Source organism: Camelus bactrianus, chromosome 17 (genome assembly GCF_048773025.1).
Source record: "Camelus bactrianus isolate YW-2024 breed Bactrian camel chromosome 17, ASM4877302v1, whole genome shotgun sequence".
Classification (NCBI taxonomy): domain Eukaryota; kingdom Metazoa; phylum Chordata; class Mammalia; order Artiodactyla; family Camelidae; genus Camelus; species Camelus bactrianus.
The window spans coordinates 15,463,310-15,483,323 of NC_133555.1; the positions used below are offsets into that span (position 1 = coordinate 15,463,310).

General features: G+C 37.4%; 1 protein-coding gene across 1 annotated transcript in view; it reads right to left on the reverse strand.

Annotated features, from left to right (window-relative positions):
- The window catches only part of PPP4R2 (protein phosphatase 4 regulatory subunit 2), a 50,255-nt gene extending 30,947 nt beyond the window's left edge, over positions 1–19,308 (reverse strand). The window contains exons 1-2 of the mRNA XM_074344459.1: positions 19,037–19,308; positions 17,968–18,049 (exon numbers count right to left, since the gene is read on the reverse strand). Coding sequence (XP_074200560.1) covers positions 17,968–18,049; positions 19,037–19,070 — 116 coding nt within the window. The 5' untranslated portion in view covers positions 19,071–19,308. The remainder of the gene's footprint in view (positions 1–17,967; positions 18,050–19,036) is intronic.
- Positions 19,309–20,014: the final 706 nt, after the last annotated feature.

Here is a 20,014-nt window from a genome sequence, read left to right on the forward strand (position 1 = left end):
TGAAAAATGAAAAAAATAAACAAGGACCTACTGTATAGCACAGGGAACTATATTCAATTTCTTGTAATAACATATAATGGAAAGGAATCTGTAAAGAAAATGTCTATATGTATGTATATGTATAACTGAATCACTTTGCTGTACACCTGAAACTAACATTGTAAATCAACTACACTTCAATAAAAATTTTTTTAAAGACTAAATTTAATAATCTTAAAAATGAGCACACTTAAGAAAACTTGATCCCATTAATGTGACTCTGTAATTTGAAATTTTTGTAGTTCAACTAAAAATGTTTTAAAAGCAAAACCTGCAAATCGCAAATTAGGATACGACTTTAAAGGGGGAGGGTACGGCTCAAAGTGGTAGAGCCCATGCTTAGCATGCAGGAGGTCCTGGGTTCAATCCCCCAGTGCCTCCTCTAAAAAATAAATAAATAAATAAACCTAATTACCCCCAAAAAAAACTTTAAAAAAAAATACAATTTTATGATTGTACCCACAAATCCTCATATCAACCTTAACTTTTAAAGCCTACCAACTAAATATAAAAGGAATACAAAAATGTTTAAAACCTTTTCTTACTTGAAATGCACCAACACTTAAATCAGTCTTACACTGTATATTCAGAAGCCTTTCTTTCAAAATAATTCTTCCAAAATGCCTGTACTAGCCATCTAACACTTAAATATGTGCTTTTCCTAAACTTTAAAGAGCTAACAACACTATATTCATCAAATCTAACTCAGTATCAACTGTAAGTCTCTCCATTACTTTTTTAAGAATTCTAGGACACTACTGATGTTTGAAAGACACTGAATTTCAGAGACATTAAAACAAGAAAAAAACACACTGGTGAGGAATATTTATAGAAGTTTAATTTTAAAATATCTTTCCGGGTAGCAAAGAAATTCTACAGTTAAACCTTTATTTTAATAAAATTTGTAATTATGTCAAAATTTTGGGAATATCTGGAATTTATACATACATAAGCAGAAAAATTCAAGTAGTAAAAATTTAAAGCAATTTCAATTTTATTCCCACCTAATCTAACCAAGCTATATCCCACTTCATACATTATGAAGCTGTATTAGACACTAAAGCTTTCACCTCCCCACCCAAAATTTAAAAACAGAAATGTATATCAAAAATAATAATTATTATTGGTTGATCTCTTCTATGTCTGACTAGTCTTAGGCTCACAGCATATGCTGACTTAAGGAACAACTGGAAAAAAGTATTACTCTTAAAGAATTACATTGTTAAGGTTCCCCTGTCCTAATTTAAAATATGAAGTTAACATAGTTGATACAGGCAAATACTGACAAAAGCAGTGAGCAAAATATTAAATACAATATAACACTTTTAAAATAATAAATACTCTAAGGGACTGTGGTTGTGTGGTCACTGCATCCAAAGGTACCTAGCACAGTAACTGGCACAAAATATATGCACAGCAAGTATTTGTTGTCATCTCAATAAAGATGTGAAAGAACTTAAGCAAACAATGCACAGAAACTACACAAAATCTAACTTGGCGAACACTGCATAACAAGGGAATCTCTGTATTCAGAAAACTTTCACACCAGCATTTTTTACATAAAATGTCACATAATACGCATTTACTATCACATAGTATTCATTCAATAAATCCCAGCCTCTTCTTCCCATTTTCTTTTAAACAGTGTACACCTAAAATGTTTACTTCACAGAACTCAATTAATATCAAACTTTATGAATGTATCTGCATAAAACAACCCATAGCTGAATGTAATCAGTAAATATAAAAAGACATACAATTCACTGCCAAATGTTATGGATTGTGTTTGTGTCCACCCAAATTTCTTATGTCGAAGCCTCTAAACCCACAATGGGACTACTACTTTTATTAGAAATAAGAGGGAGGGCAGGCAGGAGAGCAATCCCCAAGCCCCTATCCCCTCCATAAGGACACAGCAAGAAGGTGGCATTCTGCAAGCCAGGAAGAGAGTTCTCAACAGAATCCAACCATGCCAGCACTGTGATCTCAGATTTCCAGCATCCATAACTGTAAGGAAATAATTTCTGTTGTTTAAGCCACCCAGTCTACCATATTTTCTTATAGTAGCCCAAGCTAAGACAGCAAGTCTACTATTTCAAAGAACAAACACATGATACAGAGTACATTGATCAAAAAACAAATCATGCACTCTAAGGGCCTAGCTTGGTAAGAAAAGTGGTATTTATATTAAAATACCCACACAGAATAGAAAATGGTAAAATGAAAACTTTAGAAAGGCAAGATTACTGTTTTGTGAGAAAGGGTAAGTACAACCTGCACATACGGAAACTGAAAGGGAAGAAAGCAATCAATTTTCACACACACAAAGCTCAAAATTCTGATATCAATAATATTTTCTATTATTTTCTAAAGTTAAAATATTTAATAGATGAAGGCAAGGTTTTGATTTGTTTTTCTCCCATTTACACATTTAATCCAGCTCCTACTTTGCACCGTATTTTCAGCAAGGCAATTTCAGTCCCCTCAAAGCTTACAGAATCACAAGTAGAAACAGACTAACAGAAAACATGATCAATGCATGTCAGAAATATGGCAGTTTCTATGGAGAAAAGGATTGGATCCAAGAGGGCTTTTCAGTAGATTAGTATGCATTTGAATGGAGCTGTCTGAACAGTCTTAAAAGACAAGCTCAAGTTATCCCATAAGGAAAAACGTCAGAGGCAACCAACAGAAAGATGCTATTAGAATTTAATACTAGCAAAACAGAGAACTGAATATTCAGTGAACTACAAGTCGTGGCAAAGTTACATACGGTGGCAAGAGACAAAGCTGGAAAGGTAAAAAGAATCCAGATCAAGTATTAATTTTAGAGAATAAAACAGTATTTGCTTCACTAATGGGATAAAAGCATAAGAATGATACAAACTAGTAATGCTATACCAGGGAAACTTCAAAGGAAACAGAGTAGAGCGACCATACTTCCTACTGGTCTACATCTGTTCCTGGTGTTCTACCCAGTTACCATGTGTATCATACTTAATTAAGTGTTATCAATAATTACAATAAAATATGCAGGTTTGGTGGAGCTCTCTACTTTGTACTTCCAATTTCTATGATCTTGTCAGATTGTTCATGATATGCAGTGCAATGAAGAGAGTCCTCAGTTTAACATGCAGTTAAATCTGAAAGATGACAGAAATAGCCAATCTCTGTCTCACCCATTCCAGGCTCAATTTATCTAACCCTTCCCTTTCAAAGACAGTATGCACGGGGTGGCTAAGGCAGCTAACTCCTCTGGAGTAGAAGTGGTCAACATTGCTGCCAATAATGTTCCAATGGCATACTGGCCAAATGTGTATGTAGTGGCCTGTGACTTTGTGAGATACACATAGCTGCTAAGCTACCAGTCAGTAGAGTTCATGGGTAATCATAGATTAGGTATATGCAGAGCAGTTAATGAAAACATAAAGCTATCAGTCCATCAATGAAATGAGGAATTAAAGGTTCTCTCTCTCCTATGCATAAGAATGATCCAATGAAGCAAGCTGATGGATATATTTGTCAAGTAATAAGAAATATGCATTTGCTTTCTGCTCCCAGGTCCTAAGAGAGCTCCTAAAATCCTTGAAAACAAAAGTGCCAGGACAATCTTTTGTTTTAATATTTAGTCCCTATCCCAAGTTCCTGATACACAGCTACTAAATGCCTTGCAATTTCCTGGGTGATAGAAATGTCTTTTATTCTAATGAAGGCCCTCTTGGCAAGCTCCTAGATAGGGGCTGGTCACCAGAAAGACCACATCACCATTAGAAGCTTGGAACTTTCAGCCCCACTTCCCACTGCCATTCGCTGGAGAGAGGCTATAAGCAGAGTTAACCCATCATGCCAACATGATGAAGCCTCCATAAAAATCTGTAAAGTAGGGGCTCAGAGAACTTCGAGGTCAGTAAACCAGAATGTATCCACATGCTGAGAGTGGTGCACCCCAAACTCCTCAAGGTCAGAGGTGTCTATGCTCGAACCCTTCCAGACCTTGCCCTACAAATCTCTTCATCTAGCTGTTTATTCATAATCTTTAATACCCTGTGTAATAAACCAGTAATCTAGAAAGTAAACTGTTTTCCTGAGCTTTGTGAGCCATTTTAGCAAATTAACAAGAACCCGAGGAAGGGGTCCTAGAAACCTCTGATTTGTAGCCTATTGGTCAGAAGCACGGTAACAACTTGGACTTGTGACTGGCATCTAAAGGGGGTCAAGGGGCAGTATTGAGGGACTAAGCCCTTAACTTCTGAGATCTGACAGAAAAATGTCAGAACTGAATTGTAGGACACTCAGGTGATGTCACAGAATTGCTTGGTGTGGAAAAACCCTCCCCACAATGTAGTATCAGAAGTGATGTTGAGTGTGAGCATCAAGGAGAAAAAGATTTCTACACAATATTTGATTAGATAAAAGGCAAAACATTTGGAACTTTCACCTTAACTGAAAACTAGAAAGGGAACACTTTAATTAAACTATCAATCTTTGACAAGTAGTATTTATTTCTCAAAATTAGACTTTCCTAAGTTCTCAAATAGAACTGTGAAAGGTAAAACTAGAAGCTTTGGTTAAAGACCTTGATGGTCTTATACCCATCAGTGTTTCACTTCACAGATCACGGAACACAACTACAAAACACTTTTTAAAGCTTAAAGTATTCCTTTTCCTATGAAGCAGAAAACCTCCCAATCTCAGCACTACTGTCATTTTGGGTCTGACAACCCTTTGCTGTTATGGGTTATCCTGTGTAATGCAGGTTGTTAGTAGCATTTTTGGCCACAAACTACACGCTAGTTGCACCCTCCCCCCCCCCCCCCGCCAAACAACCAAAAATGTCTCCAGATGTTGTTACCCTTGGTTGAGGACCACTGTTATTAAGTGCTGAAAAGGAAAGTAAAAACAAATATAGAATTAAATGCAAATTTGAAGATAAGTCCCACATCTCAAAAATCTTGCACATCTTTGATTACTTTTATTTCCAGTTTACCACCAAGGCTTATTGTTTAAATATACACTGTAAGTCAAGTATTTTACTTACATTTAAATAAAGTATGTATTTATTGAGAGCTAATTTTAAGATAGTAGAGAACAATCAAAAGACGTGTCAAGATATTTTTGTGGGTAGTGTTTTCACTTCTTCTGCTTAATTAGGACTTTATGACATTTGTGAGATCTCAGCATGTTCTCAGTATTCAGTCAACCTAAGGGCAGAATGTAGTTTTGTGGGGGTTTTTTTCTCTCAAACTATGCTTGTTTTGACCTATTTATAAATAAATAGATCAGGACCACACTGCAAAAAAAGAAATTAGCAGGACAAAATTTCATATACAGTCACAGAAATTAAAGACATTACTCATACTTTTTATCAGTAAGAAAAACTTCAAATACATACAACTACCTGTCTCTGGAATGTGAGCGAAGAAAGATACATGCCAGAAGTAACAATTCAATTCACCCATCATTACAAAGATTGTCCTTTGCTATACAGTCAAGACCATCCTTTTTAAATAACTTGCTTGCCTGAGATTGTCTTAAACTCAAATTATTCTTAACACAACAAAAGAATAATTTATTTAGTAACTTTATCAAGCTACTCTATTATTTTTATCAATAAAAATCTAGCAAAAAAAACTCAAAAAGGAAAGAATCATAGCTTAATAAATGAGGGGGGAAGAAAACTACAAATGACTATAAACAAATGGAAAGATGCTGGCATAGAACAAAAGAAAGCAAATTAAAATGAGATAGTATTTTTCATATATCAGATTTTCAGATTTAAAAGCCTAATAATGCTCATTACTGACATCGGACAGGTAACTTTCATATACTGTTGGTATATGTTGAAAAAAAATTTTTAAGGCCAGCTGGCATTATCTGTCAAGATGATAATGCACATAAACTTCAACCCATAAATCCCATCCTTGCACCTATGCCGACATAATCAGGTACACATAAGCATTATTTCAATTGTTCTACCTGTAAATAACAAAGACCATCAAAGAGGACAGGTTAAATAACTTACAATATACTCGAAACAATGGAATACTATGCAACCCCCCAAAATTGATGTGTTTTGACAAGATGTTCAGGTAATCAAAGGCAAACTGCAGTTTGATACTATATTTTTTTAAAAAAATTAACATATATACACATATATGCATAAATTCTATTAAGAATATACACAGAATTGGTTAACAGTAAAGCTTGAATTCTTTTTTCCTATGAGCACTTTTATAATACAAAAACTTTTTAAATTAATTTCTATAATCTTTGTATACGAGTTTTTTCATATTACGGACACAATAATAATTATTTAGTTTATGTGATCCACTAAACTCAAAATGCAGTTATTCTCACCCAACTTCTTGTTAACCAATATGGAGAAAGAAATTTAAAAACATGTATATGGTATTCTCCATCTTAAAGATACTTTAAGAAAGACTGAAAGCTCTAAAACAAGTACTTAATATTTACCATCTGTCCATATACTCACCTAATAAATTTTGAAATTTTTTCAAACTGGCCACATCCTAGCTATGGCATTCACTTCTGCCATATGCTAGAGCAACTAAGATGGCAAAACCGAATGCTATGAACAACATTTACAAGAAAAGTGGATGGCAAGGTGATAAGGTATTATCCCCATGAACCTTCTCAAGATTAGAGAAGTATTAACATCTATACAGGAAGAAGAGAAAGACAACTTGTCTAACAGCCTATGAACATGAAAACCCGGAGTTCACCAACAATTCTCACCAGGAGAGAACAGATCACATTCTACCCATATTCAAGATTACGCCTCACACAAGAATATACAATGGAGAAAAGACAGTCTCTTCAGCAACTGGCGTTGGGAAAACTGGATAGCAGCATGTAAATCAATGAAGTTAGAACACTCCCTCACTCCATACACAAAAATAAACTCAAAATGACTTAAAGACTTAAATTTAAGACAAGACAACAATAAATCTCCTCAAAGAAAACATAGGCAAAACATTCTGACATAAATCTTAGCAACGTTCTCCTACGGCAGTCTACCCAGACAACAGAAATTAAGCAAAAATAAACAAATGGGACCTAATTAAACTTACAAGCTTTTGAACAGCAAAGGAAACCATAAGCAAAACAAAATGCAAGACCAACTATGGAATGGGAGAAAATATTTGCAAATGATGTGACTGACAAGGACTTAATTTCCAGAATATATAAAACAGCTCATACAACTTAATAACAAAAAAATACAACCCAATCCAAAAATGGGCAGATGGCCTAAACAAGCAATTCTCCAATGAAGACATACAGATGGCCAACAGGCACATGAAAAGATGCTCAATATCACTAATTATCAGAGAAATGTAAATCAAAACTGCAATGAAGTCTCACCTCACACCAATCAGAATGGCCATCATCAGAAGTCCACGAATGCTAAATGCTGGAAAGCACGTGGAGAAAAGGAAACCCTCCCACACTGCTGGTGGGAATGTAGTCTGGTACAGCCATTATGGAAAACAGTATGGAGATTCCTCAAAAAACTGAAAAAAGACTTACCATAAAATCCCACTTACCAGTAATCCCACTCTTGGGTATGTATCTGGAGAGAACTCCAATTCGAAAAGATACATGCACCCCAATGTTCACAGCAACACTATATATAATAGCCAAGACATGAAAGCAACCTAAATGCCCATCAACTGATGACTGGATAAAGCAGTTGTGGTATATTTATACAATGGAATACTACTCAGCCATAAAATAATGCCATTTGCAGCAACATGGATAGGCCTGGAGATTGTCATTCTAAGTAAGCCAGAAACATTAAGAAAAATACCATATATCACTTATATGAGGAATCTAAGGGGGAAAAAAAGAAAAAAAAAAAGGACATTATGAACTCATCTACAGAAACAGACTTGCAGACATAGTAAACAATCTTATGGTTACCAGGGAAAGGGGGTGAGGAGGGATAAATTTGGGAGTTTGAGATTTACAAATGTTAACCACTATATACAAAAATAGATTTTTAAAAAGTTTCTTCTGTATAGCACAGGGAATTATGTTCAAAATCTTATAATAATCTTTTAACGAAAAAGAATATGAAAACAAATATACGTATGTATGTGTATGACTGGGACATTATGCTGTACACCAGAAACTGAAACACTGTAACTGACTGTACTTCAATTAAACAACAAAAAAAATATTATGCCTTGCAGAACTACGTTAGTGCACAAAGGCCCTACAAAAGGTGGACTAGTCTCCAATTAAAGAACCACTTTGAGACAAAAATAGCCACAATCTCAAAAGTTACCCTGAAGTCCTCATGGACACTAGTCTTAAAATAAGACCAGTATAAAAACAATCTCCAAAAATACTAAATTCACTTTAGTACAAACAATTCTGAATAGAAATATTTTGTTAACAAAAAGCACCCTCCTTCCCAGCAATACACAATAGTGCAAAAATTACAAAAACACTTGTAAGAACTTCTACATTGCTCAAATTTCAAATCTTTCTACTGCATATATTTTCTCCAGTTTCATCACCAGTAAATATTATTATCTACCTCCCGACAATGCAGAGCCAAGATTTTTGGGTGACTGAGAATAAATCCAAGATGCATATATTAAAGAGGTTTACACATTCCAGCTAAAATACATCGGTTTCACCACCTATATGCTTCAAATTTATACCTCTGCAAAATTACAATTATTGAAAGTTTTCCATCTTTGCGGTCACCAGAAAATGGTCAAAATTACAATAGTTAGGGTACATCAAGTTACCTACCCTTTCAGTAAATATCCCTTAACATAGTCTTTCTTAAATCACAAACCACCAGACCCAACCCTCCCATACCTGCCACAATCCCTTTACCAAGGAAACTATCTGTGGTATCAGTGCTCAGAAGGTCATATTATGATGTACCACAAGGAAAGGAGGGCTGGACAGGTACGTGGGGTCTGGCTTAGGTAAGCAGCATCAAAGTCTCAGAAATTACAAAAAACAACAGTGATGACAGATCCCTACCAGATGTGTAGCTTCAAATTCTAAGCAGTTCTAAAGGATTCTCAGATAGCTACAGTAAAGAGGAAAGAATGTGAGAAGACAACTGAAAAAGTAACAAGTGGTATAAAGTACAGGTTATGGGAGTATCTGAAATCAGAATGCTTGAGTTTAAATCTCAATTCTGTCACTCACCAGTTGCACAATCTTCAACTTTTTTAAGTTCTGCAAGCCTCAGTACCCTTTTTTTAAAAAGGAGAGGTATCTACTTCAGAGTAGTAGTGAAGATTAAAATCGGATAGGCATATGAAACATTTGCTACTGTCTGGCAAAAAAAAAAAAAATGTTCTTTAAAAGTTTGCCTTTCAGGAAGAAAAAGAACGATGGTAACTCAAAACTGAAGTTCTTGTGCGAAAATCCTAGTCCCTTAAAGATCTCTGGCTAATCATTTTAAAATCAACCAAAGACTCTAGGTAGGAGTACTGACAAGAACCACAGACAACAAAAAATAACATTAGGAGAATAAGACTTAAAGAGTCAAGAATCATCAAGGGGCCCCAGCCCCCGCAGGGACCAGACAAATCACAAGGAGGTAGTACAAGTACAGGCACCGCACATCTGAGTCTAAGTCAGACATCGTTATAAGAAAGAAGGAAAATGTTAACAGGTGAACCAAAGTTTCGGCAAGCAAAATGAAGGGCTAGCTCAGTTGTAAGTATAAAGAAGCTTGATGAGATTACGGAACTCCTGGACCTGGAGACAGATCACTCTTAGTGGTCAGTGTGTTTTCATTCTTAGGATTAGTAAACTGTAAAACTTTTAGATATCAAAATCAGTGGTATTAAAAATTATTCTTACTACTAATTTTTATTTTTCATATCACAGTGTGTAAACAAAGTAAGGAATCTAAGATTTGCTGAATGTCTGCTATATAGTGACCTAGGTGTTACATTTTCAGTTGGGGGACAAAGAAAGAGGGCTTAGGTGACTAACTTGTTCCGTCACAGTCATTAAGATAGGTTATAACCAGGATTGCCTGCTAACTTAGGATCAAGCAGATTGTAAGCAGAGCCAACGGAGATATTCTGACATAAACAACTCCAAGTGAGTGTTCACTCTACAGCAGATACTCAATAAAACATTTCCCCTCCCCACAAAGTCAAACTGGTAAGTGATAACAAAAAAGACCTACTTGAACTGTCACATACACAGCACAACTTTTAAAAGCAATGGGTCACTATTATTTTATATCTATTAATCTGAGACTTAAATTAGCTATTATACAGTTTACATTCAGTGGTGTAAGTTCTCAATAATATTCAACGTATTTTGGCAGGAATGGAGTTTGGAGGGTGGTTACAAAAGTGCCTTTTACACAAGGTAGATTCCATACAAGCAGTGTCAAACCCAGGCAGCCTGATTCAACATTCTCTTCTTCAACAGTGTATACTCAGTTTCAGTCTTTGATTAAAGTTTTTTTTTTTTTTGCTATCGACAATGAAAACTGATTTATGTAGACAGACATAAATACACACATTCATTCACTCACCTACCCACCCCAAAAGCAAACTTTCATATCAGAAAGGTAAAAGACCTACAGTCCACAGAACAGAGGGAAACCGTTTTTAAATTATGAACCATAAATTCTTTTTTTTGAGGGAGGTGTTATTATAGATTCATTCATTCATTTATTTAAAATGAGGGTACTAGAGATTGAACCTAGGACCTTGTGTATGCTAAGTATGCACTTTACCACTGAGCTATATAACCTCCCACAAGGACCATAAATTCTTTATCTTCTTAGTAATAAGATGTTTTGAAACAACATGAAGTTGGTGATAGGTTTCCAGTAATAGTCCATAAGCACAGTGAACTCACACTCATTGGCAGGCACAAAGAGGATCTCTGGATGTAGATAAAAGCCACACATACACATACAGGTAACAATGATCAGCATTTGCAGAAACTCTTTGCGGCTCTCATGAGTTAGTAGTTAACACTGACTGGTCTCTCTTGTCCAAGTATAGACAAATGATTCTCAATTTTTTTTTGAATGTCTCCAAACCACTCACTCATGCAACAGAGTTCCAATAATTAACATCTTCACCATCAGCAGACATTTTTAACAACCACCACCATCACTGTGCCCCACCCTTAATCACTGCTGCTGCACTAACACCCCCTGGTAATTACAGACTCCTCTGGGCTTTTGAGCTGGAATGGAACTTGGAAATCATCTTTTACAAGCTCCTCATTTAGTACCTGAGGGAAACGTGGCCCACAGTAATTTCAGTGACTTAATAATGGAGACCAAAATAGGAGCTGGGGGTGGGTCTCTATGCACTATAGTTATTGTGTTATGCGCTTATAAAGTACAAACTCAGTGAATCCCCATCACATCCCTTGAGGAAGATTTACTTTATTACCCATATTTTATAGATTAGGAAATTAAGGCACACAGAAGTTAGCCTTGGTGACAGAATAACTAGGTGGTAGAGCTGGTAATTCAAACCCTGGTCAGTCTTGGGGCTCTCCTAACTCTCAAACCAGAGCTCTTTCCATAAGATTAAGTACTTCAAACTTCTTTCACAAGGTAAAGGCATTCTATGTATGCCCAACACAGAGACAATTCTAATATTTATTCTCTCCCAAAGTTTATTTTCATTTATTTAAATCCTCACAATACCTGAGGCAACTACCCAGTATAAACCCCATTTTTCAAGTGAGGAACCAAGCTCACAAGTGATTTGCCCTAATTCACACAGAGAAGCTGCCAAGCTAAATTCAGAATCAAGCCATGCGCCTTCCAAGAATGACATTACCACATGCTAACTTTCATAAAATTAGGGAACTGGCCAACTACTGGTAAAAATCTGGACTGAACATGGAAAATATGAACTCACTTGCACACTAAAAAGATTGAAGACTTGAAGTTAATTCCAGTCAGAAAACAAAGCTGGCATGTCTAGCTTCCAGTGCATCATTCAGTAGATTTTGTGCAGCATACAAGACACATCAGGTTTACAGCATGTGATGAAACAAAAGAAAGCAACTATAATTTTCTTCATGTTCCCATCTTAATCACTGCAGTTACTAAAATATTTATATGCAGTTACTTTAAAATTTTCTGAAAATCTACTGTGCTTCCTTTGCGTACATTGTGATAATAGTACATGAGAGAAATTTAGGTAACACATGGATAATTTATATTAATTATTTTGGTATTTACAGATTTTAAAATGATGTAGAAAGATACAACTAATGAAACAAACCAATGGTTTCAGACCTACTTCTCACAAGAATAAGGGGAAAAATTAACATATTGATTATACCTCTAGGGAGGGGTAAAATGAGAGATTAACCTCTATCTGTAGTGTTTTTCCATCTTAAAAAAAAATGAACAAAAAAAGTAAGCTGACCTAAAAAAGAGCATTAAGGAAAGAATTATACAGATGTTAGAAGGTTGTGGCAAAAATCATGAAAGTAGTATGTGAAATGACATTTTAGAAATAATGTTCAAGTGTTCAATACATACTGTTAGATAAAACAAAATTCATCCCTAACGAAAACCACAGAAGGATCTAACAGAAAGACTTCAGGAGACTTCATTTAAAATAATGCAGATCTCAGTTGTTGATTACTACTACTTTTTAAGTAACTTAACTTTTCTTTTTTTACTGATACGTCAAAATTGTTGAACACAGAAACCACAGGGGAAAAAAAGTAGACTCAATATAAGCATTATCAACACAATAACAACTACTATTTACTGAGCATTTACTGTTTACCACGCACTGCCCTAAGCTTCCCATGTACTATGTACTCATACTATGAGGTACTATTACCATCCCTATTTTATAGATGATGAAACTAACTTAATAGGGACTGACTTAAAAAGTTCTCCTAAAAAGTGAAATTCTGAGAGCACGGCAGAGGTGGTAGTTTTTCATCTCTCCAAAACCCCATACGTCAGACATAACTAGACAGAAAAACCCAAAGCCAATTAAAAAAAAAAAAATTTACAACAAAACTAGCTGATAAGGTTGTCTCATAAACCTCAAAAAATAAGTGGATGAGGACAGACTGATGGTCACACGACCTGTAAATTATCAGAACGTATACAAGAGAAAAAAGAAGTCATAGTGCACCCAAAGGGCCTAAGAATAGGAAAACCACAAAATAGCCAACAGGTATTCATAAGAAATCATAACAGATCAATCTGACAGCAGCAGCTGAAACTGAGATGGGTTTTGCCACTGCCACTCCAGTACTAAGTGAATCAGAGACCTCCAGAGAGCTGAAAGGGAGAAGGAGTCATGCTCCCACCAGCTCTTGAAGGTAACCCATCAAGTCCCATCCAGAGGAGACCCCACAGACAAGAGGAAGGGAGAACAGAGATGAAGGAAAAGACAAGGTCAAAATAAAAGTAACAGTGGAGAACAGAGCCTAGAAATTTCAGAAAGCAAGCTCCATGTTCTTATCACTTCGCAAAAACAACAAGCTCTGTGAAATTAGAACAGCTACTCTGAACCATGTCTCCTCTTCAAAGTTCGGGAAAATTAATTTCACATAAAAATGCACAACAGAAAAATATCAAGGTCAAATCTAATAGGAAATCGTCTTAAGAGAAAATGAGAATAAGGAGCAAAGTAAAATCCCTAAAGATAGTGAAGGGAAGCTAGAAAGACTTGCTTAAAAACAGATCAAAACCATGTACCAGTTCAAAAGAGCTAAAGACGTTGAGAAAAATTATATAAGTCAGAATTGAAGAAACTCAGAAAATGAAGCAACAGAATTCAGCAAAGAATTAAAAGAGAAAAAATAATTTCAGGAAATAAAGACTAATCTAGGAAGCACACAAGAACAAATGATCACAATGATAGTGCAGGAAGTCTTTAAAAGGAGGAAATTTTTAAAAGTCAAAATGGAATTAAATTTAAAATTTCACTTTGAAAGACACCATTAAGAGAATGAAAAGATAAGCTACACAGTGGTAACAAGCATTTGCAAACCACATTAGATAAAGAAACTGTATCCATCGAACTCTCAAAACCCAATAAGAAAACCTCATTTTAAAATGGGCAGACTGTGAGGAATCAATTTACTATAGATATACAAATGGCAAATCAAGACACGAGAAGATCCTCATCATTAAACATTAGGCAAATACAAATTAAAACCACTATGCAATATGCACCTATTAGACTACCTAAAGTGAGAAAGACTGACCATACTAAGCATTGGAAAGGATGTGGAGAAACTGATCTAAACTCCCTTAATACTGGTGGAAAAGCAAACTGGTACAATCATTCTGGAAAAACAGTTTGGCAGTTTCTTAAGTTAAACATACACTCACCATATGATCCAACCATTCCACTGCTGGGTTTTTATCCAAGAGAAAAGAATGCATATGTCTATACAAAGACACGTACACAAATGTTCATAGCAGCTTTTTTTTAAATAAAGGAAAAAATGAAAATAACTCAAATTTCCATCAACAGGTGAAATGTATTAAAAATTGTAGGATATTCATGTAATGAATACTACTCAGAAATAAAAAGGAATGAATTGTTGATAAGTGAACAACATGAGTCAACCTCAAATTATACTGAGGGAACAAAAAGGCAAAGAATTCACACTGTATGATTCCATTTATATAAAATTCTAGAACACAGAAATTCATCTACAGTGACAAAAAGCAGATCTTCAGATTTTATTTCCAGCCAAACTGACCTTCAAGAATAAAGGAAACAAACTGTTAACACCATACAAGAACTCAAGGAATATTGTTCCCACGAGCCCTGCCAAAACAATCTATGAAAGAATGAGCTTCAGGCAACCAAACTGACTAAAGGACACTGACAAAAGGACTGGTGGTATTAGCTACTTAGCTACTGCAAAACTAAGACTAAATGACAGTTAAAAGGGAGAGTTATATAACAGCTATATGCTCAGATAACGTAGACGCAAGTAGTTTTTTTAAATGGGAACTAGAAATCGGGAGATAAGTAAAAAAATTTTATGTTCTTACTAATCAGGTATCCTGATTCTCAGACTTTTTGGTGTGTACTGTTAAATATAATCAACAATTACAGGATACTCTAATTCTACCAACCCCTGAGTCCCTGAGAGCCAGAATTTTGGATGTGGAAGAAGTTAAGTTAAAGACCCTATAGTCCTGATTTTGAACTGGAAGTATCAGTATGAATCATGAAATATTTTATCTAGTTCTGCCCCCTGAAGAAGCTAGAAACAATGACCAACTCAGTAATAAGTTTCTCTAGTACCCAGGTTGTAGTCTTTGAACACCATAACCCACTAAAAAAAGACACGGCTTCTTGAAAAATGGTTTGATTTCAGGTCAGGGACAGGAGTGAGCTTAGAATATATTCTCATAACAGAGAATAAGGATGCCATCAAAGCCTACTAGGATCAAGCCAAAAGGACTCTGGGAAACAACTGGAAGAGGCTCCCACTGGCCAAAGATGAGGCAATTTGACCATCAAGAAGAATAATTACAACCAAAACCCATCAAATGTTCAAATTTATGATTGAAACCTACCGCATATGTTTCCATTTATTCAGCACATAATTTATACTTGACATTAAGAAAGAAACTGTTACCTTCAGGAAACTGTTGCTCAAGGAAAATTCCCATTTTTAGGAGAAAGTAACCTTGCCAACACAAAGATAATTTTTTCAAGTGGCCAAAAACAACTAATTTGGGGATTAACTGTTTCAAATAATCTCCTTCGTAACAGCTTAGTAACCCATGTCTTGGCATCTCTCCAAATTTCCTATATTAGACGTTTACAGGTAATTTTTAATAGACTAAAAAAGAAAATTGTTCCAGTGCTCTTAATTTTCCCTATAACCTCCTCCTGAATAAGAACCTATAATTCTAGAAACCCTCTAAAGCTAAAAACACAAGTGTCAAATCAGTTGTTTTTTCAAATAAAAGATAAACACCCTAAGCTGTCACTGATTTTCATCCACAAAGGTTTCCATATTTCTTCTTAGTGATACTTTACTATATTGCATCAATGAAAATAGAAAGAGAACTATGGAATTCTCATCTTAAGAAAGCTATCCATTCTAAAACACCAAAAAGATCTAAACAGCTATTCTTCAGATTTTCATCCCCATGTTTACAATCTAAGCAGTTAAAGCTCAGTTTAGCCAAAAATAATTACAGAAACTATAAATTTCAGCACCAAAGTTAAGGCATGCCCATGTTGATTAAAAAAAAAAAAAAACAAACAGGCTAAATAAAGGTAAATGTGAAAACACCAGCTGTTTGAATCATAAATTTAAAAATATTTTCCAAACTTCATAAAGAACTGACAACCAATCATTTTAATACAAACTATTCTTAGTAAGTGTACAAAAACCGAAGGGGGAGAGGGAGGGGAACAATTGACGACCTTTTCTCAAAGTCCTCTATCAGGACAAGTTACTGTCCAGAAAAATCAGGTTAAATTTCCCTAGCCACCTGGTGATCCAGTCAGACAGGATATTAAAAAGCTTTCTTGCAGAAACTTTTAACTATTTATACATTTACAGCCAATGTATTTTATCAAAATGGGAGGGCAGTTTGCACAGGCTTGGTAAGAGGTTTTAAGTATTTAACTCCAAAAAATCTTTTTTACCAAAACTCTGAAAGTAAAATGCTTTTCCTCTTGATACTGTAGAGAGGTATAAGTTTGGACAAACCAGCAATCAATTTAAGCACAAATTACTTTGCATAAATTTTTGAACAATCAAGATGTTCTAAGAGACTATAATTCAGAGGCAGAAATGACCTTTTGTCCCTAAAGGGTCCCACCTTTTAAGTGTACTAAATAGAAATTTAAGATTGAAGACATCACAGTCATAAAGTTAGCTGGTAATTTTAATAAGCACTAAGGAGTTCCAGCTTGTTTGCACAACCATTGAAGAGTTTTTTTTTTCTCCTTTCTAAAATCGAGCTAGTCATCAAAAGGCTATGCTACAACCATAAGCAAATCTTTTGAGAAATGAACATTTGTTAATAAAGCCAAAGAAAGTATACATCACTTGCTGAAGCTTACACTCCTTTATTGGGCCTCAAAAAGAATTTTACAAACTAGGCCTGAAGTAGAGGAGCCAAAAGAAAGCCCACCTTTTAACACTACCCATAAAGAAGCCTCTCCCCTTCCTGCTCCCTACTCCCTACACAAAGACCACACTAAGTCACCAAATCTGTACTGCCCTCTACAAATAAACTTAGCCTGAGTGGAAACAATTCCTGCCAAACAAACTACACACACAACAATGAACTGAAATGTTCCTTTGAAAACAGTTCTAACTTCATAGTTTAAGTTTCAGATTCACAAGGTTTGGAAACAAGCCTAATAAAATGCTGAGCATATGTTAACAAGTCAGCTATCCTAGAAAGTTTACAGGACAGTCAAAACTGCAGCATCTGGAATTTGTCAGATAATCATCCTGAGTTCTCAAGAGAATAAACAGAAGTGACACTTCAAGCACCCACATATATAAATATGACAACAAAAGGTTGGATACAGGACAATATGAGAAAATAACACTAACAAAAGAATCTGAAACAGAATCTAAGCCACAAAATTCTGGAAACAGGCCTGTTTGTCAGGGCCAAAAAGGGTCATAATGGAACATGCATTCTTCCTTTCTCTGGCTCTTCCAGACTAATAAATTCTAAATGTGCAAAAGCATACATAAAAATAAAACCTTAACAAATTTTTAAAACTCATTTCAGTGCATGTATGAAGTAAATAAAACCACACATTTAGTAAATGCTTTAAATCACCAGGGCTTGTAGGGTTTAGACAGATGGATCATTCAATGCTTCTGAATACACTTTTGTCCAGTTCCTAAGCAATTACGAAGGATACACAAGTCTGTAACAACGATTACAAATTTTCAACTCACATTGTTTCTCCAGTCTTGGCAACATGACAAAGAAACTGATCCAGGACCGGACAAACTTCTTTTTTCCCCCTCTTCTCAAAATCTAGATAAGGGAAGAAAGAAAAGTTATCAGTATTTCTCAAAGTCCACCAACCATTTCCAATGCCCTCCAAAAACAAACTTTCCCCCCAGTCCTTCCTCATATCCAGCAAATAAAAAACAAAAAATTTAAAAATCAGTCTTTCAACCAACTATCCACCTCTGACTCTCTATGTTCGACTTCGAAAGTCACTCTCGTCACAGGTAACAAGAATCCTTCTAAAGAGGATACTCAACTTCTCTACAAACCATCCTTACTGCACTGCTTCTCAAAGTGTGGTCCGGGGGAACACCAGGACCAGATTCATCAGCGAGACCAGTTAACAAATCCCAGGCCCTGATTCCTACCAATTGTTTTTTTACGTTAGGTTCATAAATCTGCGTTTTAAGAAACACCAGCCAACAGTCTTGTAACAGTCCCCAGTGATCCTGGGTGTCAAAGCCTAATTCTCAAACCGCTGAAATCATGCTACGCTAAGTTTGAGAACCACTGGTCTCAAAGCCTGTTGCTTGGAAGGCGACCACCTTAGAATCAGGTCGCGTGGAGAGACTTCAGAAGCACTGAAAAAGGCTTCCTGAGACACTTTCAAGTAAGTTGCTTTGCCACTCAGTCTCCTCCCGAAACCTTTGACTTTTTCTCTCCCCCCGAGGTCGGCGTGCGGGTGCCTGATGGAGAACGAAACCTGCCTGGGAGGGGGCTGCGGGCCCACAACCTGACCCCGGGGGGGGGGGGGAGGCCGGGGCCCCTACGAGAGCTTCCTGGCTCCCCTCCCCCAGCCCAGACGCCGGCGGCCGACACAAAGCCCAGAGCCGGGCGGGAGGGAGCTGCCCACGGGTCTCCCCGCCCCTGGGGAGGTGGGAGGGGGATGGGAGCTGGAGAAGCGCGCCGCCCCCCACAGCCCGGCCCGGCCTGGGCCCGCGGAGCCACCCGCCCCGAAGAGAGAGGAGGACCGCGGCGGGTGAGGAAGGGAGTGAGGGCAGCTACCCCCACCTTTCAGCGCCTCCTGCAGCCTCTCGACGTCCATGGCTTCCCGAAGTCCCTCGCAGCCTCCGCCTCCTTCCGTGGGTCTCCCGGGGACCGGATGGCCTCCCCCCACCCCCCCGCCGCCCTCCCCCTCCCTTGCACACACTCCGGCACGCAGGCGACCGGGGGGGGCACCGAAGGGAGCCGGGGGAAGCGAGCGAGAGAGCGAGACCGAGAGAGCGAGCACCTCCCGGAGCCGCTACCACCAGCCCTCCAACATGGCGCCCGGCACGTCACCGCGCGCACGCTCCCCGCCACCGTCCTCGCGCCCGCGGCTCGCCCCTACCCGGAGCCCGAGAGCGCGTGCGCGGCGGAGGCGTGCCGTCCGGGCCCGCCCCTGACCCGCCAGGCGCAGCCGCCCCGCCTCTCCCCTGGGGGGTGGCTGGAGGTGCCTGCGCGGAGCTGGAGGAAGAGTGGCCCAGGCAGGGGGTGGGGCCAGGCCCCCTGGATGTGAATCCGTGTCATTTGCTACTTGTGTGACCTTGAGCAATTTACGGAGTCTCTCTGAGCCTCCCTTTCCCCATCTGTAGAATAAGGGCACTAGGGTGGACCACCCTATATAGTTGCTGTGAAAATTGTGTGTACGCATAGCGCTTACAGTATGCATTAAAAGACTCTCAATATTATTAATAATTGTAGCTAAAATACCTCACTGCCTGAACCCAAAGCTCGTCACTGACCCACCCTTGAAGAGAAACAATGCACACAGCAAAGGGATTAAAAGCTTAGGTAATGGAACCAGCTGGATTTAAAGCCCAACTCAACTACTCCCTAGGTGACCTAGTTACTTAAAACTCACCTAGCCTCAGTTTCCTCATCTACGAAATGGCAGTTTGCAAAACAGCCCCTAGGCTTAAGTGAAATGGTGACGATGAAGCCTTGAGCGCAGTGCCTAGAACTCGTAAGCATTCTGTTATGGTGGCTGCTGTTTTTATTATCATTATG